The 25404-nt window shown below is 40.4% G+C and overlaps 1 protein-coding gene across 2 annotated transcripts in view; it reads right to left on the bottom strand.

Moving 5' to 3' along the window:
* gk (glycerol kinase) overlaps window positions 1-13283 on the bottom strand; it is a 40325-nt gene extending 27042 nt beyond the window's left edge. Inside the window, exons 1-5 of one of the 2 annotated variants that reach the window (XM_052127281.1) lie at window positions 13005-13283; window positions 10022-10095; window positions 800-906; window positions 632-709; window positions 435-514 (exon numbers count right to left, since the gene is read on the bottom strand). In XM_052127281.1, the coding sequence (XP_051983241.1) occupies window positions 435-514; window positions 632-709; window positions 800-906; window positions 10022-10095; window positions 13005-13097 (432 nt within the window). In that variant the 5' untranslated portion in view covers window positions 13098-13283. The remainder of the gene's footprint in view (window positions 1-434; window positions 515-631; window positions 710-799; window positions 907-10021; window positions 10096-13004) is intronic. The other variant, XM_052127282.1, reaches the window with a different exon arrangement.
* Between the last annotated feature and the right edge of the window lie 12121 nt (window positions 13284-25404).

Here is a 25404-nt window from a genome sequence, read left to right as displayed (position 1 = left end):
TTCACTTGGTCCCATATGAATTCTTACCAGACATATCAAAAGATTTTTCGTTAATAACGTGTCCAATTGTGGTTGTAGCTGTTCGAGATAAGAGCCTTTTCAAATTTCTGGGTTAGGAACGTGGAAGTAAGCTAGTTCTATCTGGTGTACAGAGGTAAATTGAAGATGGACACCATAGCAAATGTTGCTGCAGTGTTCCTTTTTGTTCCAACAGCAAAGGAAAAAAGCTGCAAGAAAAGTTAGATGCCAAATTTAATTAGTCACTCCCACAGCAGCTGTATTTGAAACTCAAATACAGCACTGTGGACTAGTTTGATGATGTTTTTTTTTTTTATAATTACAGGATAATGTAATAATACCAAAATATTGCACGGTGAAAAGGGTCCATATCATCTTCCTTTACATGGAGCCAATGCACTTCTGCACACTCTTACTTTGAGGTGGTTTTTGTTCCTGCCTGGAGTTTTGTTGATGAGTCTCTCCACTGTTGACTGGGTCCGGAGATCAAGCCAAACTAAACTCAAAAAGATAATGAATTTAAACTAATCTATAAAGCAGTATATTTGCTTTTTTTATAAATGCTGTTATCAATAATGCCTGGTCATATACTAGGGAGATAAAGTTCACTTACCTATAGCATTGTAAAGTGGTTCACCAGTTTCCTTGTCCCAAACAAGGGTGGTTTCCCGCTGATTGGTCACACCAATGGCTAAAGAGAGATCACAATTAACAAAGAAAATTGAGCAAGCATGAGAGTGTAATGGCTGGTGCATAGAGGAATAAGAGTTTATGCTCATACCTTTAATGTTGGAGATGTCAATGTTTAGCTGGGTCAGTTTCTCACAGGTCCTGTCCATGCACTCATACACTGACTGAAGAATCTCTTTTGGATCCTGCTCCACCCACCTAAAACCAGATGATAAATAATAATGTTTTTACTCTCATCAGCCACATTCATTTTGCATGATCATAAAAATATAGCACACTGCACATAACTGAATACAGCTGACATCTCTGTCCTTAGTGTGAATGGAAGTACAAGAAAGTTGTACTCTATTATACTGTGTAATAATTAACCCTTTTATAGAGTTGTTTCAATTCCAAAATATCAGTAGTCGGTACAGATACCAGTAAAATTTCAAAATTCTCAAAAAAAATTTAGATACCACAGAAAAATAGGTAATATGTTATTGAACACACTCCTTTAGCTTATTAAAATGTTACATTTCAATAAGAAACAAGCAGCAAAACAATAGCATATTTCCTTTGAGTGCTTCTGAATGAAGTAAACATTGCTTCAAGTTCTTGTATTTTAAGTAGGACCCTATTTTTTTTTCTAAATTCCATGTTTCACCATTTTTCTCCTGAATTCCATGTTTTAAAGTTTAATTCAATTTAATTACCAAAATTGTGCCAAATCAAATTAATCCAAATTAAATAAAATGAAAACAGAACAATTACTTATATATAAAAAAGTTATAAAAAAATAATTTTTTTGTTTTGTCATTATGGGGTGTGTAGATTGAAGTGAATTTTTTTAGCATTTTAGCATAAGATGTAAAAACATTAAGGGGTCTGAATAATTTCTGAATGCACTGTATATACAGTACATGCTAGTTATAATGTATTCCTTGATCATTGATCAAAACAAGCAAGAGCTTTCTTGTGTTTTAAGTTTTAGGTCACTGATGTAGTAGCTGACACAAATGCAGAGATATTGTTCTATCGTCATGGTTGTTAATCCATGGTTGGATAAGGCCTGTGTCCCAGTGAAGTCTGCCTTAACCTTAAGGGAAAGATAGCCCTCAGTTTTATTTGGTGATGCCATTGCAGCGATTATTCAGAGTTTGAAGTGTTGTGATGATTATAGTAAAAAGAAAGTATAACTGCAGATAGCCAATTACTTTACATATTTTTATGTTGAAGAGCTGACATGTGAAACCATGGGAGACCGACTTTGATGACCTAGCAAGCCAGTTCTCTAAATATGATCCAAAAAGCAATAAAGGTATGTAATTGTCAGAAACAGCTCTCTGCATCCTCCTAAATCATCATAGTTGAATCAACGCCTCTAAATAACAACAAAAAAAAACTAACAAATGTAAAACATTACAACCTTCATGAAGATAGGAATTTTTGCAGGACTGTTGGACTTTATTAGTTTTAGCTCGGTGTACCTAATAAACTGACAACTACATCTATGCTTATTGGCTTCATAGAAATCACAAATTGCATATTGTAAGAGAAGTGGAGTGCAAATAGAATGTATAAAATCCCCTCCCACACCTCACTCTCAACATTCAGGGGAAAAACATTTATAAATAAAAAAAAATTACATGTGAACTGCGAGCTCTGTGCACTTTGCTAGGTTTTTTTTTTCTCCCTTTTTCTCCCCAATTTGGAATGCCCAATTCCCAGTGCACTCCAAGTCCTCATGATGGCCTAGTGACTCGACTCAATTCAGGTGGAGGAGGATGAATCTCAGTTACCTCCACGTCTGAGACATTCAACCCACGCATCTTATCACGTGGCTTGTTGAGCACATCACCTCGGAGACATAGCACACGTGGAGGCTTCACACTATTCTCCGCGGCATCCACACACAACTCACCACCAGGCAACCAGGCCAATTTGGTTGCTACGGAGACCTGGAATCACTCAGCACACCATGGATTCAAACTCACGACTCAAAGGGTGGTAGACTTTGCTAGTTTTAATACTTTTTATGTCATAAACCGGTGAGATTCGATACACCCTGATCCTTAACTGTTCTAGGAAGACATTATGTCAAGGAATTCCAAATCCATGGGCTCTGGAGACATTAAAATACACTTATGTGCTCAAGCAGAGCAGCAAGCCGCAAGCCAGGCAGCCGATTTGGCTGGAGAAGTGCAGAAAACTCGGCGAGAATTGTTGAACATGTCATCAATGCTGACAAAGGTCGTTGCTGACTTGGAGGATCTTGCTGTAATACGTTAATCGATCACTGCCATGGAGACTAAATTTACAAGTGGGGGATGTCGAGAAACTGATCAATTATCTGGAGTAATCAGAGAGGGAATTAGCTGCTAATTAGCTGGCGACCAATTTGGAGCACGTCTGGGAGAAGTTGGAGAAAACCGTAACTGCCGGAATAATGTCAGAATTGTTGAAATTCCTGAGGATGAAGTCTGCTCGACATAAAAGGCCATAAGCTGGAAATCAATCAAGCTTATAGGGTATCCCAAATTTCCGATAAAGATCTAGTGTTACACAAGGTAAGGAGTTAAAGGCATTCTTGGAAGAACCACAGCAATTTCTTGTTCCCAGACTTTGCAAATTTGACAAGAGAGAAATGTGATTGATTCAAGGAATGCAAGAAACAGAAGGTCGCTTTTTCAATGATGTTCCCGGACAAATTGAGAATAGACACCAAGGATGGCGGCAAAATATTTACATGTCCCCAGAAAGTCAACGGACAGTACACTTTTTGTGGTACTCAAGTTGCAGCCAAGTGGACTGACTCACTGATCATTCACTTGACCGTCCGAGGAAACAGAGTGTCTTTTTCGTTTCTTTTTGTGCTGGTTCTGCCTAGTGGCTTGAGTTGTTTTGTGTAGTAGCATACTTTCGGGACAGTGTTGTAGATGAATCTGCACATTCTTTGTGCTTATGCCTTCTATTGGTTGGAGTTTGTTTTGTGGAGTATTTCTTGCAGGACATTGGAGTGATGGAGTCATTTGTTGCACTCACGCAGCAGTCAAACGTGCCGGCTCACTGAACATTCGTTTTACTGCCCGAGAAAACTGAACAGCCTTTTTTTTTTGCTGGTTCCACTAGCGGCTGGAGCTTGTTTTGTGGAGGAACAATCCTTCAGGACAGTTGTGTGGAAGAATCTACATGTTCTGTGTTTTTATTCCGCCTACTGGTTGGAGTTTGTTTTATAGATTATCATCTATTGGGTAATTCTGTCTCACAAAATTTGTATACAATCACCGGATCGGAGCAATCTAATGGCAAAGTTGTTGCAGTGGGTCTCGTAGGCGTACATGGACTGTTTGAGTATAGAGGGATGGCTGCCAGTTGGTGCTGTTGTGCGTGGGGTTAATACGCACATTTTGTTCGTTTGTTTGGTATGGGGGGAAGTTTGGGGTTGGAATGTGGTCATTATAATAAACTTTTTGACACAATCTATAATCGCAAACGTTAACCATCTCTCTCCACGTGGAATGTGAATGGGTTGGGACACCCCAAAAAAGGTTATTTCCCTTCTTAAACATGATATATGATATAGTGTTTCTTCAAGAAATGCATCTTTCCCCGCAGGAAGCTGAAACATTTGGGAAGATATGGGGTGGTCATGTTTTCTTTAGTGCTGGCTCAAGTAAGAGCAGGGGAGCCATTACACTGATAACTAAGCATCTAAAATTCAAATGTCTCAAACAGACTAAAGGTAAATTAAGAAATGTCATTATTGTTTTAGCAGAAATCCAGGGACAAAGGTTGATTTTGGCTAATATTTACACATCTAACGTTGATGATCAGGGCTTTTTTTTATAGATCTTGAAGGGATGTTACAAGCTGCTCGCACTCCTCATGATATAATATTGGGAGGAGACTTCAATCTTTTGATGGACTTAGTCCTTGATCATAGTGAAGCATGAGCATACAGTATGCCTCATTCGTGGAGTTGGAAGGGAATATTGAAAATGCCGAGGCAGAGCTGAAGCGCCGCATGTCGTCTGATGGCTTCAGAGAATTGACCCGATTGAAATACAGATATAATACTATTTTGTCACGGAAGGTGGAGTTTTGGCAATTCAGGGAACGACAGTCATATTTTGAATCAGGGGACAAAGCACGGAAGCTTCGCTAGATATATAAAGCATAGAGTTTTTTCTACCATTCCCTCAGTGAAACCTGCTGGTTGTAAAATATTTACCTCAGTCATTGATATTAATAATGCTTTTAGGAGGCCTGGGTAGCTCAGCGAGTAAAGACGCTGACTACCACCCATGGAGTCACCAGTTCAAATCCAGGTTTTACTGAGTGACTCCAGCCAGATCTCATAAGCAACCAAATTGGCCCACACTGCAAAAAATGATTTTCTTGACAAGTATTTTTGTCTTGTATTCCTGTCAAATTATCTAAACTTTCTTAAAACACGATTTATTTACTTGTCAAGCAAAATGGGATAAGATATTAAGTCTTGTTTTAAGATAAATCTAACTAAATTTAGTGAACTTTAGACTCAAAACAAGAAAAAAAATCTGCCAATGTGGTAAGCAAAATAAACTTAATTTAAAAGGAAAACAAGTTTATTTTGCTTTTCCCATTGGCAGATTTTTTTTCTTGTTTTGAGTCTAAAGTTCACTAAATTTAGTTAGATTTATCTTAAAACAAGACTTAATATCTTATCCCATTTTGCTTGACAAGTAAATAAATCGTGTTTTAATAAGGTTTAGATAATTTGACAGGAATACAAGACAAAAATACTTGTCTAGAAAATCATTTTTTGCAGTGCAGTTGCTAGGGAGGGTAGAGTCACATGGGGTAACCTCCTCATGTTTGCTATAATGTGGTTCACTCTTGGTGGGGCATGTGGTGAGTTGTGTGCGGATGCTGCGGAGAATAGTGCAAAGCCACCACACGCACCATGTTTCTGCGGTAACGTGCGCAACAAGCCACGTGATAAGATGCACGGATTGACGGTCTAAGACGTGGAGACAACTGAGATTCGTCCTCTTCCACCCGGATTGAGGCAAGTCACTACACCACCACGAGGACTTGGAGCACATTGGGAATTCCAAATTGCGGTGAAAAAAATACTTGATCTTGTTCCACGTCTTCGTCTACTGTTGAAGCCATTAGCGACTTTGTGGAACCATTAGAACTCCCTAAACGGATGACAGAGCAAAAACATTCTCTTGATTCTGAGATAACCTAGGAGGAGCTTGGCAAGGTAATTAAGGCCTTGCCTACAGGCAAGGCTCTGGGGCCAGATGGCTTTGCCGCAGCATTTTTCAGATCTTGGGCTACAGAACTGGCTCTACATTTGTTAGAAGTTTATATGGAATCATTAAAGAATGGAAAGCTTCCGCCAACCATGCCACAATCCCTGATTAGTCCGATTCTTAACCAGGACAATGATCCAACTGAGTGTAAGAGTTACCGTCCAATTTTCCTGATCCAGCTAGAAGAAATATATATTGTCAAACATTTTGGCTAACTGATTAATTTAGGACATCTCTTATACATATAAATCAGGTGGGGTTTATTCAGGGCCACAGCTCTTCTGATAACACTAACGTTTCATCAATAGCATGTGGTCTGTGGCGAATGATCAGACTCTGGTACCATTAGCAGCCGCCATAAGAAAGGAAGAGGATTTTCCAAGGGTTGTGGTGGGAGGTATGGTGATAAGCTTTTGCTTTACGCAGATGATATTTTATTATTCGTCTCAGACCCCACTAGATCTATGCCTTGCATCCACAGAATTATTAATTCCTTTTCTAAATTCTCAGGATACAGAGTCAATTGCTCTAAATCCGAAGCTTTGGCTCCAACAGTGTACTGCCCAGTAACAGCTTTCAGCCAGGCACCTTCCAGTGGCCCAAACAGGGCATCAAGTATTTGGGCATTTTATTCCCAGCTAATTTGTGTGATTTAGTTAGTTCATTTTGACCCCTTAATTAAAAAGGCTTTCAAGCAATGTGGGTAGAGGTGGTCTTCATAACATTTATCTATGATTGGGAAGGTTAATGTTATTAAAATTTATTGTATTTCAAAATTCAACTACCTGCTGCAGTCTCTCCCCATAGATGTCCCCCCTGACTTATTTCACACAATTTAATAGCATATGAAGTCCTTCATTTGGAACGGTAAGTGTCCCAGATTACATTTCAATAAATTACATAGGCCAAATGACAAAGGTGGGCTAGGCCTAACTAAGATTTTGTTTATTATTATGCATTCGGTCTCAGACATTTGGCTCATTGGTCGCTTCAACCTGAGAGAGCCTCTCCCTGGTTTTGTATTGAACAGGACGTTCTTCCCCCATTTCGCCATTGCAAAGCCTTTCTATCAAAGTCATTGGAGAAGTTAAGTTACACCTCATTATCTCACATTTGCACTCTGTATGGACAAAAGTGTCCAGAGTGTTTAATTTGGACATTTATTTAAATGTTGCCTTGAGAATATGGGGGCACCCAAAATTATGTATTAATAAGTCCCTTTCTGCTGGTCAGAGTGGATTGTGAGGGAGGTAACGGAGCTTTATATTTCTATCAAGAGATTATGGGAGAACGATTTAAACTTGGTATTGGAGGAGGGAGTGTGGGCTAGGATTCTAAAAAACATCAAGTCTGTACACTGCAAAAAATGATTTTCTAGACAAGTATTTTTGTCTTGTATTCCTGTCAAATTATCTAAACTTTCTTAAAACACGATTTATTTACTTGTCAAGCAAAATGGGATAAGATATTAAGTCTTGTTTTAAGATAAATCTAACTAAATTTAGTGAACTTTAGACTCAAAACAAGAAAAAAAATCTGCCAATGGGATAAGCAAAATAAACTTGTTTTCCTTTTAAATTAAGTTTATTTTGCTTACCACATTGGCAGATTTTTTTTTTTCTTGTTTTGAGTCTAAAGTTCACTAAATTTAGTCAGATTTATCTTAAAACAAGACTTAATATCTTATCCCATTTTGCTTGACAAGTAAATAAATCGTGTTTTAAGAAAGTTTAGATAATTTGACAGGAATACAAGACAAAAATACTTGTCAAGAAAATCATTTTTTGCAGTGTATCTAAAGATGCAAGGGTGTGCCTTATACAATTCAAGATTTTACATGGATTCTGTTGGACCCCCTCTAGATTATATAGGCTTGGTCTTAAAGACACTCCCACCTGCTGGCGATTCCAATAAGATGGAGATCCAACCCATGTTTTTTGGTGGTGTGTTAAGATCCAAGAATTTTGGTTGAAGGTTCAGAGTTTTGTGTGACGTATTGGGCACTCAAATTTCATTTTGCCCCAGACTCTGTATTTTAGGCGATTAGAAAAATATGAAAACATATTTGTATTCTACGTTATGTACACATGTATTCTACGTTATGGGAGCAATCCCCCTTCCCTCCAAAATTAAACACAGAAAAACTATGCTGTCTCTCCATCACTCCCAAGAAAAAATGCTAGTATAAATGTAGTCAACAATGCACATTATGTATTAATATTCACAGGAAATGGCTGTAAATATAGTCGCTGATGCTGTCTGTCCCACTTTCGAACAGGTTGACAGGGCAGATTTATGTTTAACCATTGAGAGCTTCATGAACCATGTGACTGCGTGGCAGCAAGTTCAAAAAGTGTCACAGCTCTCTTTTTCAATGGCGCTGTTCCTTCCATATAAGCTATTAAAGCATGAAATACCACCCATTTTCTACAGGGGACAGTAAGCAAAACTCACTGTATAGGCAATGCACAGCTCAAACAGACATAGATTTTTTTTTTTTTTTTAAAACACACTTACCAAGAGCAAACACAAGATGGGAGCACTTTCTTGCCTTCAAACACAGCTTGATGGAGCGCAAATCCAAAGGCAAAGAGACCTAAAAACGGTATGTTTATGACGCAACGCAACCGGGAATTGTTAGGCGTCCATCTGAAGCAGGTGTACAGCCCTTTTAATAAATCTCTGACTGATTGACAAATTAAATTGCAAAATAGACTGCTGTTAACTATAGGCCAATGATAGGCTTATGTTCAATAATATGGAAATAAACCATATATTGCACTCTAAAGCCACTTATTGATAGTCTTTTTTTAATGCTCAACTTGTGTGCCAAAATAATGTAATGCATTTATATATATATATATATAAAAAATAAATGTATAATTATTTAAATATAACTATTTCTAATTATTAATCATATATTGAATTATTGTTATTTGAGGGACTTTCTCAGCAAATATTTATGTATGCAATTAATTGGCATACCATGTATTTACTTAGATTCAAAATTTTAATTGATTCACAGCCCTTACAATAATAATAAAATACATCTGACTAAACACTAGTAATATATTTCTGTCGCAAACTTATACATTTCACAGATCAAGCTTTTATTTTGAATCAAACATTTATTTTGACGTGAGGGCATTTCTGGTACTGTATGTTGGTTATATGACCGGAGCTGCATTCCACTTACATTTTTACACCTTCCCCTTGCTAAGTTTGCTCTGTCTAATGGACTTGGATGTACGTTGTTGCTTACGTTGTGCTAGTGCACACATAACTTTTTATTAGAATTAATTGTTAGAAAGGATCAATCAAGATTTATACAAATGAAATGGTAACACTGCAATGAACAAATAGTCTATGACTGAAAGTTTAATTTAGCCACAAGTATCATGTGGTACACTCTCAATATAACTCTTCTAAACTGCTTAATTGGCATAACACGAACAGCTGTAAGCGGTTTTCCATTATATCATTGGCTAAAGTTCTGTGGGGTGGGGGTTAATGAAGCACGATCTGCTTTTGATGTCACAATCGTATTGCATTGTGGGATATGGAGCTGCCTGAAGCATACATCTGTGTAGGCACACGCCCTCAGTGAAAATCCAGTGTTTGAGGTTCTGTCAACAGATACCTCCATCGCCGACTTTACGAAGTGGAACAGACTTCCAAAATGGTGGCGGGGATTCCCCTGAAGGGAAATACTTAGGGAAGTTAGCAAGTTTATGTTAGGTGATAATCCCTATGCAATATTTCCTTTGAAGACTTTACAATCCACTGTGAGATCTTTGGAGGGCTGAAAGGTTTGAGGCATACATGAGTGTGTGAGCATTTGAAAGCAGTCGTGTGTCAGTCAGACAGCGTGCGGGGGCCGAATTGAGTCGGTGTTCAGTACTACTGGTATTGCAGAATCACTGGTATAGTTAAATATTTTTTATTTTAGTATCGACGTGGTACCGAAGTATCAGTACTTTTGACATCACTACCCCCATGATGGACTCAGCACAGGTGTAAATACTCACCCTTCTTTAGGAAAACTCTGGTTAATCTCAACCTGATGGTGGCTTAGAAGCTCTGCTGTTTTTGCATTGAAAACCTACAATTAAAACAAGAGAGAAAGATGGACAGTCAGTTCTGCTTTAGGGAAGATTCATGACTAATAGTCTAAGGAAAAGTTGACTATAAAATTCCTCTTAATTAAGGCCTGTTGCCATCTTGTTATACATGGGCCTCATATGGAAGTGGTCAAAAATGGCATTAAATGTTTATATTAATCTCCATTATCTTGCTTATGTTTGCCATTAATCACAGGTGACTGCTATCAGGAGACAATTTAATATTTTCTTTAGATAGCAAATATTGGCCAATTAAGGTTTTCCAACTAAACAGCATTACAAAATTAGAAAGACAGATGTCACAGATTTTGGAAAAAAGCACCAGAAGAAAATCTCAGACTTAATCTGATTTGTACCTGCTGGATTAGAGTATAAAATTGGACAACAATTTATTTTGATGTTGCAAAGTGGAAGTTCCAGCTATAACGAAGACATTAATCACAGCATTTTTACATCATTTTGGCTTTTTTGTTGAGTAACAATCCTCAAATCTAAAAATGCATGTTATTAAAGTTCAGTTTTGATGCTGTGTGTGCAGTCGTAAAATTAACGGATTGAGCATGTAGAAGGTAAAGACGCAATGACGTAAGAAGTCTGCTTTGGGCCAATTATGAAGTTCTGACAGAGATGATTCAGTTACTAGCCTATGGGGTAAAATAAAAAATATCAAATTATTCCATTTAGTCTGACGATATAAAAAATATCTGATATTTTAGAGCAGACTATAGAGGAAATGTCATAATGGAAGATGCTCCACGACTATGTCATATGGTGAACAGACAATGGAAATCAACTACGAAGAAATGGAGATGGCGAACAAGTGCTCAAAGTGGAGCTTAACATAAAACACCACTCAACTCAAACTCAAATTGCAGTCAAAACCGCACTCAAATGCGCTCGCTCCTTTTTCTTTTAACAGAAAAGCAGCAACATCATCAGCAGCGCTGTCATACATCCATGTTTGTTTACGTGAGTTTGTGATCAGATCAACATAAGTGATAGTCAGGGATGGACAGGCCATCGGGAGCACAGGGCCTTTTTTGGTGGGCTGGTCATTCGAGCAGTGGGCCACTCTCACCCTGTCAGACCGCAAAATGATCAAGGGTCAGACGCTTGCTCCATTCTTATTTATTGAGCGCTGCCATTTTCTACTGCCGATGTGAAACACCAAAAGCCATATACTTCAAAAGTGCTGCAGCCAAGAACAGAGCGGGACAGGTCTCTCTCGATTTAGATTTGATGAATTAAAAAAAGTTTAATGCGTCATTTTTTTTTAAATCACGATTAAAGCATTTACCGTTAATACAGCATAAACACTTGTTGGGAGGGCGGAACCTTTGTAATGTGTCCGCCTGGAGTCATTACACAGACAGACACACCACAACACACAACAGCGCTTCCCTGTCAGTGATAAAATGATGGTGAAAGTTCCTCTTTGCGCTATTTTGAAAACAAGCCCATATGGGGGCTATGTAAGGTGCATTTTAATTATTACAGAAGCAAGCAAAGTCTTAACTATAACCAATATGTTCTTCAATTGGTCAACCAATCACTTAGACTTTGCAACTAATCACTATTAACTGCAAAAAAATATGCATTTAATTGCTATTAAAAATGTTAATCGACTGACAGCACCAATATATTTACAATAAATATTCCCAAATATTCTATATTTGGGGAACATTTTTATAGAGGTTTTTTTTTATATAGTTTCTACATGTGATTATGATACTGTTTTTATTAGAAATTCAATACATTAATTTTTTTAGAAATCAATATTACATCTAAACATGATAATGAGGAGCAAGATTTTACCCACGATAACCTTGATCTTACTACCCCAATTAAACTCAGGATACTATGCATGAACTATGGTACATTTTCACAAGAGAAAGTTAAAATGAGAATTTAAAAGAAAATTAGAATTTAAAATTTTAATGCCTGGACACTCATGAATTAAGGACAAAGCTAGGAGTTTTTCTTTCCTCTAAATTTGTTCAGTTCTAATGAACTTGACTTGAAGGAAAATTAAATAATTAAGGGCCTGATGAAAGATTAATAACAGTAAAGACCTCCTAATATCTGAATGTTTGAACATAACCCTACGTAAATTAGGTGTTAATTAAACGTTTTAACAGATGTTATTTTGTATTAATATCAGTAAATTACATCTGCATCCCAACTCAAAATAAACACTTACAGTTAAATCTGCATTCTGTTTGACCAAAAATATGCCATATTAATATCATTAAGTGCATTTGCGATTCAATAAAAGGCATTTCAAAACTATTACTAAACTTTACCAGGTTTCATGTGTGAAAATGTCAAAGTGTCCAGAAAATTCACCTTGTAGCACATACACACCATTATAACATCGGTCACATTAGAGTGACAACTAAATTTGAACTTTGTAATGCAGCTCAAATCCAAACATTGTGTAACTGGGTGAAACGTAGATTATTAGCTAGCAGACTTCAACAGACAAATTCATCAAACGAATCTGAGCTGAATCTCTCGCTTCATGTAACTATAACTATAATATCAACTACAATTTCACGCAGGTGACACTAACTGAAATGTTTAGGTTTATAGACACAACTACAGAGTATGCTAAATCATTCCAGGCATCGTCAACTGACTGGTTTAGCAAGCTAACTTGTTAAATAGACCGTGAAATTATCATGCGAAATACTAGTCGGAACCAGAGGCTCAAAGTCGTATGACGGTCCATTTAAACTCCTTCCAACGGCTGCTGAACCGGCTCCAGTAACTAAATTCGCCGCCAGCACGTGTCGTCAAGGACACGGAGGTCTTTGAAATCTCTGTATGCTAGAGACTCCAGTGAGCTCATACATAACACAAGATGGCATGTCCTGAAGATGCTACTCACAAGAAAACGTGTGGAACTCGTGCCTTGGTCGATAGCACCTACGAGGGGGCCCAGCATGATCCTGTTCGACGATGCAGCCATTGTACTGTTCATTGAAACAGTGTGAAGCCAAAGATACAGCTCTGGGCACTCGCCTCACCGCTCAAGAGCTCCGCCCCGGCTTAGCTCATGCAAGCGTTGTGCGTGCGAAGCTCTATACCGCCCGAAGGCATTTATTGGCCCGGTCCCATATGACACAAGACCGTAGAGTGTCCCATTTTATGGCCCTCACTTGTCTAATTTCTTGAATAACCTATGGCGGGAACTCCGTGCCAAACCCTAGCTGTCTGACTAACAGGCCGACCTACCTTTAAAATAACCTTGGGAGAAACCATGCTCACTGGGGGAGCCAGTTCCCCTCTGGCTATATAGCATGAATATAATTCCATTAGCTATGTGTAATACAAGTCATGGTTTTAATTAGTACACTGAGTAGGTGTTGAATCTGTGTGACTTCCCTTCATTCCGTTTTTATTTTTAAATACAATTTTTTTCTTCAAATGTAAAAAAGAAAAGAAAAAAAAACATACACAAATTGATTCATTTAAAAAAAAGTAGAATTCTAGCCTTTTTCTATTATTGTTTCCATTTCTTCCTTTTCAAAACTAAATAAAGAGTAAAAAAAAAAAAAACTAAAATCTTTAAAAAATTTTTGGAATCAACACTTACAAAAATCAATTGGAACATTTAATTTGTGGATCGCTTCATGTGCATGTGTTGATCGTTAAACTCATTTGCCGATTTTGAAACAAACAAGATGAGCACACAAATCGTCTCGGTTACATTTGTAACATTGGTTCCCTGAACCGAAGGGAATGAGACATTGCGTAGTTATGCATATGGGGAGTGCCTTTATACACAACCTATTTGAAACCTCTCTACAATAACACCAATATTCTAATATTGACTATGGTGTTTGAGCCCCGCCTGTTTTGGCGCAAAACTGACCACTATAAAAACAGGTGCAAAGACACAATTTCCTCAGAATTTCTGACTGAGAACAAGGAGCGCATCGCTCTTGCTTCAAGAACTGAGTCTTATAGTGCGGCTATCGTTCGTAATGTCTCGTTCCCTTCGTCTCAGGGAACCGAGGTTACGTACGTAACAGAGACGTTCCCTTACGACTCAGTCCACTTGACATATGGGGAACAGAATCCCATCACGCCGCACTACACGACATAACTTCCCAGAGAGGAAACATGGTGGCGCAGTCTTATGGGACTGCGACCGACATGAGCATGCCGCAGTGAGTGATCCTCATGATGGCCAGGAGGAGAGCACTCATAACGAATATATGAACTATGGTCATATAGTATGAATTAACTCCTTATGAACCCAGATGGGTTCTCAGCAGGAAACCGATGGAGTGCGTACTCCAGGTAGGGAAGGAGGTATTGCCCCAAGTGAAGGAGTTCAAGTACCTCAGGGTCTTGTTCACGAGTGAGGGGACAATGGAGCGGGAGGTTGGCCGGAGAATCGGGTCAGCAGGGGCGGTATTGCACTCGCTCTATCGCACCGTTGTCACAAAAAGAGAGCTGAGCCGGAAGGCAAAGCTCTCGATCTACCAGTCAGTTTTTGTTCCTACCCTCACCTATGGTCATGAAGGCTGGGTCATGACTGAAAGAACTAGGTCGCGAGTACAAGCGGCCGAAATGGGCTTCCTCAGAAGGGTGGCGGGCTTCTCCCTTAGAGATAGGGTGAGGAGCTCAGTCATCCGTGAGGAGCTCGGAATTGAGCCACTGCTCCTTTGCGTTGAAAGGAGTCAGTTGAGGTGGTTTGGGCATCTGGGCACCCTAGGGAGGTGTTTCAGGAACGTCCAGCTGGGAGGAGGCCTCGGGGAAGACCCAGGATTAGGTGGAGAGATTACATCTCCACACTGGCCTGGGAACGCCTCGGGGTCCCCCAGTCAGAGCTGGTTAATGTGGCTCGGGATAGGGAAGTTTGGGCCCCCCTGTTGGAGCAGCTGCCCCCGCGACCCGACCTCGGATAAGCGGTTGAAGATGGATGGATGGATGGATAGATGGAACCCAGACGGGAAGGGAGTTTATTTATAATGAAGAGCTTGTGACTTATGGAATTATAACGGCTTGAATGCAGGCAGTTGTGAAATGATGGGGAGCCTGTACTTATAGGGAAGGGCATCAGTATACATATATATACCCAATGAATAGCAAGTGCTCTAAACAGAGAGGACTTGTGAAGAAAGAGACTTTATGTCTAGGTTGTCAAACCTAGCGAATGTGTTTTGCGAGGACCATCCTGCTGCAAAACATGTCTTTTAAGAACACACCATTCGTCCATTCCCATGAGGAGGCCATGCCTCTAGTTTAGTGTGCTTTAACACCAATTGGGTAAGTTTGACCCTGCGACTCATAAGCCAAGGTAATTGCATCAATAATCCAGTGAGAAAGTCTTTGCTTGGAGACGGACATTCCTTTTGTGCATCCTTCATAGCATATACAGAGCTGATCAGACATTCTGTTCTGGCGGGTGCATACATAGCCTTTCCTGGGTTTGACAGTGGCTCTTGAAAGACCGGGGCCAAGCTCCAGACATTAATTGTCGACTGATAATGCATGCAGGTCACCTCTCCATTTACAGAGGCCAGAGCCAGCAAAACAGGGAGAGCATGCGCAAATCAACAGAGTCCAAATGCTCGAAAGGGGGCCCTGCATGAGCTTTTAGGACTAAATTTAAGTCCCAAGTCGGGACTGTAGCCGGCCGTGGTGGGTTTAATCGTCTTGCTCCTTTAAGGAACTTTATAATGAAATCATGCTTGCCTATAGAGGTGCCGGTTTCATGTGCGTATTACGCAGATATAGTTGCCACATACACTTTGAGCGTTGGCGGGGTGAGTCCTGCGTCTAATCGCTCTTGAAGAAATATAAAAATGTCATGTATGGCGCAGTTAACTGGGTCCTTCCTGTGTGAGGGACACCAATCAGTGAACACCTTCAGTGCATAGAGGTGTCTTGTGGACAGTGCTCTGGCTTGTAAAATGGTGTTCATGACTGAACACGTCAGTCCTGGCCAGGCACGGATTTAGAAACCAGAGGCCCCTGGGCACAAAATCTTGGAGCCCACTGTGGGTTTGCTGTGGGTTTTTCTTTAGTTTAAAACAAAACCACTTTCTCCAACTCCATTTCTTGTGATGTTAACTGTGACAGCAAAGGAGATCTATAAAACAAAAGACAAAATGGAATCTATCACAGAACAAAATCAACAGAATTTATTGCAATAAAGCAGATTATGAAAATACAGCCTAATAACATAACTAAGAATAACTATAGTCATGTCTGTACAGTCTGTCAATATCAAACTAGCTTCCCACAGTGACCACAATTTTATCTAAAGAGCTGATGTCACGATTCACTGTTGTCTGGCCTGTGTTTCTCCCCTGTCATCTGTTCCCAGACTACACTTCCCATAATTCCCTGCTCTCATCTCTGCCAGCTGTCCTTCATTGGCCTCACCTGTGTTTCATTAGCGGCGTACTTCACAGAATTAAGCCAGGCGGGTTTGACAATTTGGGAGTTCTCCCATTTCTTCTCCACCGTAGCCAGTCTTGGTGACACTACCCTGAAGGAAGTCTATCGGATTGGACTACCAACACGCCTGTGGAGGGAATTATGGGAAGTGTAGTCCAGGAACAGATGACAGAGGAGAAACACAGGCCAGACAACAGTGAATCATGACAGCTGACTTCGGAAAACAGCTGATTGTTGAGCACCTCTTTATCTCTCTCTCACTGTCTCTCCCCTTCACGGAGAAACAGATGATCAACGATCTTCTCTGCAGTGAACTGACGGAAAAAGACGAAAGATATAGGCTACTTTTAAAATAATATGTGAAATATTACGTGAAAGTACCCTGAACTAGAGAATGACTCATACATATTATGCATTGATAAGCCTAGACCGCATATCTGGTCATAAAAATTAACAGTCAACATTAATAAAGCGTTATATGATTTAAAAAGCAACTTATCATATGGGGACAGAGAGGTGGTGAAATGCAGGTGCTGTACTCTAGCTAAATCAGAAAAAATATTTCTTTAAGTGCACGCAGATTCGGTAGGCTTCGGCACCGATCCGGGCATCTATAATAATCAAAAAAGTAATAGATAGACCTACAATTTGAGGCTGTCAAACTGGTAATGTACGTTAACCTACCCGTCACCGCCGGGTCCCTGCCGCCTTCAATGGCTTCCGAAGAACCTGTTTCGGTTTCAGTCTCAAGCGGAGTCGGAGACTGTGGTGGTGGGGGGGCACTTGAACAGGAGTCGACTTTTGAAAAAAGTGGAGATGGTTGGAATATTTCTCCTAATTAAATCCTATCCTATCTTTCTCCCTTTTAACTTTCCGTTTTGTGGCTCCACTGCTTTACCGTTTTCTTATCCATGTTGTTTGTTTTTTCGATGTCCTCAATTCTCTTTTTTTCACACTTCTACCGCCGGTCTTGCCGCTATCAACAGTTTCCGCAGTAACCTGACTCATTGTCAACATCAGACACAGCCAAAAAACTGATCATGATACTTTTTTGTGTGCAAATAAATTATTGTTAACACATATACACACAAACACACACTCATTAATTAATTTTATTTTAATGTAATTTTAAATAAAAAAATAAAAAAATTAAAAAAAAGGATGAGGCCACACAGTTAGTAGGGTCTTGGAGGCCCCCTAGAGTTCGGAGGCCCCCGGGCACTGGCCCAATCGGCCCGGTGGTAAATCTGGCCTTGGTCCTGGCACGTGTTGTGCACCCCGTTCAGGAGCCACACATGCAGGTTCCACAGCTGGGGTTGGGGATGCCAGATTGTTCCTTGCACCTGAGAGAGGAGATCCCTCCTCAGTGGGATCTCCCATGGTGAGCTGTACAGCATCTCCATAATTTCCAGAAACCATGGCTGGTTGGGACATTTCGGTGCAGCTAACAGAACTGTTTCCTTGTACTCTTGGAGTTTGCATATGACAGAGTGGATCAGGCATACCAGAGGAAATGCATATTTGCGTTTTGCCGGCCATTTGTGTGCCAGTGCGTCTGTTCCCAATGGGGCTTGCGACTTCAAATACCAAAGGGGACAGTGGGTATTCTCCACTGAGGCAAATAAATCGATATCTGCTTTGCTGAATATTTCCCAAATCGTCAGTACAGTTTGAGGATGAAGTCTGCATTCGCCCGGTATCACCCCTTGGCGTGAGAATTGGTCCACGCCTGAGATATATATCACTCTCAGGGTGAGGAGATGACACATCAGTCTCAACAGTGATGGTGAATGAATTCCACCTTGGCAGTTTAATTATGCCACAGACAACTGTCATGTTGTCTGAGCGAACCAGGACATGACATTTAGTTATTTCCGACTGAAAAGCCTTTAAGGCTAGAATTACAGCCGATAACTCTAGGCGGTTGATATGCCACGCCCTCCTCGCACCTGTCCAGGTGCCGAAAATAGGTGTCTATCGCACACCACCCCCGCAACATGTGTTGGGAGCATCCATAGTCACACTTTCCACCTGACAACTTGTCCCAGCACGACACCTCGCTGGTAAAACGCAGGAGAATGTATGAGCATCTTGTGCATTTGCAACAAGTGCTGTATTCTTTATTGCAATTTTTATTACACAGAAACAACATTTTACAAAACATTGTGAACAACAACATTCCACTGCCGACTAACAGTAGTGAGGAGGTGGGGAACAATGTTCTGTGTCTCCAATCGAGCCTTCTTCGGAGCACCGGATGGAACCACAGGCTCCATTTTCCATTTCAAAGCGTTGTGCCTGTCAGGAGCGCTTCCGCTGTGTGGAGTATTTCGTCCCGTTAGTGATTTCCTGCGTGGCCTCACGGGTGGCTCGGCGGTGGCAGGTGCTGACGCTGAGTTCGTGGGCATGGGTCTTTTGAGTCGGGTGCTGGCTTGAGACGATTGCTGCTGAGTCGCTATGTAACGCTCAGCAAACGTACTCACTGCACCACCAAAGAGGCCGGGTGAGACACAGGAGCATTCAACAGAGATGTTTTCTCTATGTCACTCATCTCCAGAACTATGGACTTGCCGATGGCCTGCGTCATGACTTTCGTGGCACGCAGCGCTAAGTCTGTAGCCGGTGCGGAGCTCTTTGAAAGTTTCTGGATTAAAGCCTTGCTCGTGCATTCATCTGAGGAGCTTTGCTTGGAATACCTAGAGCACTGCCATTAGTCCGGTGGCGTAGTGAAAATACCGTTACCGAGATGATAAAAGCACCAAATTTTGCATGGTGTTTCCTTAGGATCTATAGTGTAATTTTGGCCTAAAAGCCCTCAGAATTTTTTTTTTGTAACATGTCATATTAGAAGTATATCATTATCAATGAAATATGCTTAAAAACACAGCGATTTTCAAGTTCCTGCACAAGATAAAGTATTCAAATGAATCCCAAAGTTAACATTTATGTTTATTTATGAACTTTTACATAACAAAAGCTTCAATACATGTTAAAGTATTATCAATATGGTCTTTATTGGCCTTGTAATTGATAATTATGAATCGTTACAGTTGCATTTGCAAAGAGGTGAGCAGTCTAGACTTGCTTTGCCACATTTGCAGGTGGAACAATCCCCCTTACAGCAACATTTGATAAGTTCTCTGCAGGCTGTGGGGACTTCTGGAAGTGTCATCCAAATTGGTTCCCAGGACCCTGATTTCTTGGTCCATCCATAGTCCCTTGGAGAAGGAATACCTTGCTGTGAGAGTGTGCTGGTCGCCCAGATTCCAGTCTGATAAACTGCCCGTCTGATGTGCTGCAGTAGAGTATCTTGGGTGGGTGGCAGTTTCTCCATTGTCCTACTCCCATGGCAGAAGAGTTCTTTCCTCTTCTGGACAATGGAGCTTGAAGAACTGGATTTGTCATACAAGATGACAGTCAGTCTCTCAAGCTTTTGGAACTGCCATGAAGCAGCATCTAATTTTTGGAATGGATTTCTGGCAAGGGAAGCAAATACTTCAGTGGCTTCATCATAGGCTTGCCAGGCCCGCCAAACTGACTTCTTACCCTTCCCAGTGAAAGCAGATGTTGTATCACACCCTGAATAGGCATGGAACATCAACAGTGCTTGAGACTTGTCCTTACCCAGACTTTTACATATGCTATTGACATGGTAAAATCTGTACTTTTTGCCCATGCCAAAAGCCACCCAGATGTCAGTCAAAGGTTGAATCACCAGTAAATCATGGAATAAACCTGCAAGAATCACAATGACATCAGTGTCCACAGTACGCACATGGACAGTTTTTGCTCCTTGCTCCAGGGCATGCTGTATATGAACCACAATCCGGGTGTCTGCCTCTTCATGATTGCAACTGCTCATGGTACTGCTGGAACCAAATGAAGATACAGCTTGCCCTGATGTGATATACAGAGATTTGTCTGGGGGCCAGTTGAACTCTTCAGTCTTAGATGTCAGAAAGGCAAAAAGCTCTTTCTTATTCATTGGATCACATAGGAAATCCATCCAATTGCCTGGCAGCTTTGTTTGGCCAGACACTTTCCTGCGTACACCTTGACCCCTCTTTTGACGCTTAGACTCCTTCAGACTGTCCGAGATGTATGCATCCCATACAATATCCAACCTTTGTGTATCCTGTAGCTGCCTCTGCAGGTAAGGGATGAAAACATTACTTGCATATTCATTAAATGTGTTCACTGTATTAGTAGACAGACTGTGGACAATGACCGCTCCATCCAAGATTTTGCAGTCAAAGCATGAGGGTGGCTGTGATTGCCCAGGGAGCTCAAGGCATTGAAGTAAGTCAGACTTTGTGCCTGGCAGGTGAATCTTTCCAAAGTCAGAGAGGGAAGGAGGGAAGGACTGTACTTCATGTGCAAAGAATTCATCCAAATCACTCTCACGACTTTGCATTGCAATATACAGCTGACCAAATAGTGTCACGTTGTTCTGGAGCATTTTAATCTTCTTCCCATGTGTAGATAATGTCTTGCGTCGAGTTTGCTTGAAGAGTTGCAACGAATTCCTTTTGATTGGATCATGGATGGATTGGCTGCGATCAGTAAGCACCTTTGTGACAAACTGTTGATATTGTTTCTTGCCTGTGTCTTCTAAGATGAACACTGTTTTAGCCACAGATTCATCTGCACAGTTACGGCTGTCAAGAGTGACTAGATCTTTAAAATCATCCAAGAAAGGGTTGCCCATTCTTTTAATAGTTTCAGACAGGTTGGCTACATGTCTTTGAAATGTCTTCTGTGTGGAAAGACACTGTTCATGATGCTGGAAGTTCTTAGGATTATCTATGTCATTTTCAGGAAGAAAGTCCTCTTCAAATTCTTTCAGCAATCTTCCCAACTCTGGTCCAGAGATCATCCATCGTCTGAAAGCATTTGGGTTTTCTGTGAGACCAACTGCACCACCGCAACCTTTCACAATCTTATTCTCTTGTTCATGAGCTTGGTCGAAAGGTATTGCAGAGAACTTTTTGTATGTCTTTGAGAGAACCCAGTGTGAATGCTTTTCAAACTCATCCTTGATGGTACTGGGCAAAGACTTCATGTCCCTGATGTGGACAGACACCCATCTTGCATAGTTTGTATGGTCCAAGGCAAAAAATAGAGGGATGAGTTCTTCTAAAACTTCTACATATAGAAGGAAGTTCTTCTCTCTGTGAGCTCTGACAAAAATGAGAATGAGGGTTTCATATCTTAGTATTATATCCCAATACATGAAAGTTGGACTCTTCTTCAGCATGTCATTTCTCCAAGTGATAAAGGTATCTTCATCTTTGGGGCCAGCAATAAGCCTAAAAGCTTCCTGCTGCAGATTGTGAAGTGACAGTAGAGTGACTTGGTGGGCATGCCTGGTGCGAGTTAGGTGTGCTGCTTTTAGAAATGAGTCAGCCTTTCCAGAAGATGCTACTTCTGATTCAGTGAGTGCTGTTGTCCAACCAGAGCAATCTAAGAGGTCGCCAAGTGTATTCCAGAGGGCCATTTCTGTGTGTAATCCACCTAGCATAACTACATGAACTCTTTCACCATGTGTGTCTGGCCATTTCCATTGCACTAACTTTGCCAGAGCGAAAAGAGGCTGGTCAAATGTAGTAACTGGGATTTGTCCAGGATTAAGTAATTCAATAGCTTGTCTAAGAACATTCATGCCATGTTTAATCATGGCTGGAGTGGCAGATTTATCATAAAACAGAGGAAGGAGTGCACATTTTGCTGGGGGGTCTTCCACCAATGGTTGCATAGAAGCATGATATGCAGACCATGCAACTGCATCATCACTGTCTAGTTCTCTCTTCTCTAGAAGTGGCAGTGCATGATTGACCCACCTGTTTTCCTCTTCTCTAGCATTATCCAATAAACCCATAGCTGTAACTACACTACACTCTGGCACTGAAACAGAAGTATTTTTCAGAGCTACAGCGGGGACAGTGGCAAAAGTGTCAGGAAGAGCTTTATTTTTATTTTCAAAAGGTGGTATCATAATGGGTGGTCTCTGTACACCACAGTCATCCTTAGTTGGAAACTGAAACATGCTGATTCCAGTACCATGAAAGGAGCCTACAGAAGTGGTTGAACTTGGGTCATAGTTAAGGTTATCAAGGGCACCAACTGTGAAGAGCCCTTTCCGGAGACAAGCTGGAACCACAACACCATCAACTTCAAAGCGTTCACATGTGGCTTTAGCAAGCCAGTCTTCAATTTGAATAACTCTGTCATATGAAATGCTAATACCCATTTGGTTTAATTGCTGGACCAGCTGCTTGCTTCTGGTTTGTACATGTACATTAAGGCCTATGTAAATAGGGAGTGGTGGTTCACGTTCAAGGCTGTGTCTGGTCATCCTAGCAGTGGGTGTTGCCCTTTTCTTTGTGTTATAAAAAAAGCCTTGTCCTATTGTGAGGCAAGCCTGAGACTCACATTTATCTTGATCTTTCAAGTTGGAGCCATTCATTATCATCAAGATAAGAGACTTTAAGCTTGAAGGAAGTGAGGTTTCTTGACATCTTTCTGGGAAGGAGCCAGTGAATTTGAAGCCTGTATGGTTGAATATGTCATTTCTAATAATCTTCGCAGCTTTTGCCAGGATGAGAGCATCTTCATCAAAATCTCTCTTCCTCAGAGCTTCCCTTAGCATATTTCTCATGCCCTCCTTGAAAACAAGAACTGTATTCCTTCCATCAAATTGTTCTTGTGCATCTGGAAAGCATTGAAGCAAATGATTTTTAAATCTGGTTTTGTTGACTTGCTTACTGACACCCAGTTCCTGAAGTCGATTTACATACAAAGAGTGGAGCTCAGATAGCATAAAGAGAAGGACTCCAGAATCAACACATTTTTCAATGTAGTCCTGAAGTTCAACGAAAGCTGAGACTCATTCATATTTTCATCTATGTTTTCTGGACATTGGTAGCTCTTACTAGCGAGTCCACGGTAGCAATTTCTCAGCTTTACAAGGCATGGTAAATGGTATTTTGCCTCAATTGCAATTAAATCTCCTCCAATTATCCTTGTCATAAGCCTTGTGTCCTTAAGTTCAGTGATCATGGTTCGGATATTCTTGTCAGTATCAAATGTTGATACTTCATGGAGAGCACCTTGATCTATGCCACCCTCACAGAAGAAGCACTTTCGAACATCCAGTCGTTGGCGTTTCATTGGCTTTCCCGTCCAGATTCAACAGCATTCCGCATGTTCTTCTTTGTCAGCTTTCATAAGCTTTGAATTGTTAAACTTTAGATGGCAAGATTTGTGCCAAGAAGCAGAATGTGAAGCAAAATTGGTAGCAGTTTCATCATTCCCAAAATAGAGTTTAGTTGGAAGATTGTCAATCGCTCTGAATTGCTCGACATTAGCAAGAAATAATCTATAGGCATGAGATTTATCACCACTTGTCCCAGGTGTCTGCAAGGTACAGCTCAGGGGTTCAGATGTGTCTTTCTGGCAAATAATACATAGAGCCCAGTTCAGCTCCATGTTGAAGTTTCAGAAACTAATGTTATGTAAGCATAAAAGTTATTATTATACCGTTATTTAGAATGTGTCACTTTATGGTTTCCATGGCCATTGCTTGTCACGTGACACACCGCAGCAACAACAGAGAATGAATGATGATCTGCTTTTATGTCATTTTTCCTTTTTTATTCAAAATATTCACACATTTGTTAGATATGGCATGAAATATCTGATATTCCGATTGTCAAATATATGCAAGTGGAAGTGTTTTGTTGTTTAAACACCTTTATAACGATCGCGTTAGTTGAGCTGTATGCGCGATGGGCGTCGTCATCTAGTTTGTGCCGCAGACGCAGTTCAGAGAATCGGATCTGTTGGATTTTACAACACGTGAATTCATCCACTTCACCCGAAATACATAAAAGTAAGTGGCTGGTGAACTGGGAGACGAATAGAGTAAACTTTAAAGTCACTTACACAATGTGTATCTGATATGAATAAAACATTTCTAATTATGGAAAGGATTATTATTGGCTCTTCCTTTGACATCAGTGTGTATTTTACAAACTCTAAATGTATTGTTTTTTTTAGTACTTAAATGTCTGAAACCTAAAATAAACATTATGTGGTTGAAAACATTGAAAAGTTGTGATATATGACAGCTCTGAGCGCGCCTGTCTCTGGCTCAGCGCCAGCCAACGCGCGAAAGCACATTTTGAATTTAGCAGTGCATGCACTGACCGTTCTAATCACACCGGTGCAGTACGTGCGAAAGGGTTAATGTGATGTGATGCAGCCTAACATAAAACTAATGACCAAACTATGAACTTAGTAGAATAGCTATGAATGACCTAGTTGAATTGAAAAATAAAAGAGAAAACCAAGATCTCTTAACATTTAAGCATTTTTGCTGCCTTTTTTAATAATTCTGCCTATATTATACAGGGCTTTTTGATTTTTTTTTAGGTATAAGGTGTCTTGGCACTCTGTTTTACACTTATAATTTGGAAGATCTACTGGCCTGAGCACAAATTAACAAAAGGAAGCTTATTCAGTGGTCTTAAAAGGCCATTATCCTGAAAGTTTTACTTGAGATGGAAAAAAAAACAAAAAACGTTTTTCACGAATATTGTTTTTTAAGTGATTTGACACTAAATTTCAATATTTCAGCTGGGCTCCTAGGCTGAAATCATTCAGGAGGTCCTAAAGAATCTTCATGTAAAATTTGGTGCTTTTATCACCTCGGTAACGGTATTATTTAATATGTGCACTACCCAACTGGACTACATGGCGTGGAGTGCTGATCCAGCTTGTCCTGCCACAAGTAGGCTATCGCCGCCCGTGTGGATGTCTGTCCAGGGGCGTGGCCACAAGGGTGGCACGGGGTGGCAGCTGCCACCCTAAAA

Source organism: Xyrauchen texanus, chromosome 5 (genome assembly GCF_025860055.1).
Source record: "Xyrauchen texanus isolate HMW12.3.18 chromosome 5, RBS_HiC_50CHRs, whole genome shotgun sequence".
NCBI lineage: Eukaryota > Metazoa > Chordata > Actinopteri > Cypriniformes > Catostomidae > Xyrauchen > Xyrauchen texanus.
Note: the sequence above shows the minus strand (reverse complement) of the source record. Positions and strands in the feature narration are given on the sequence as shown.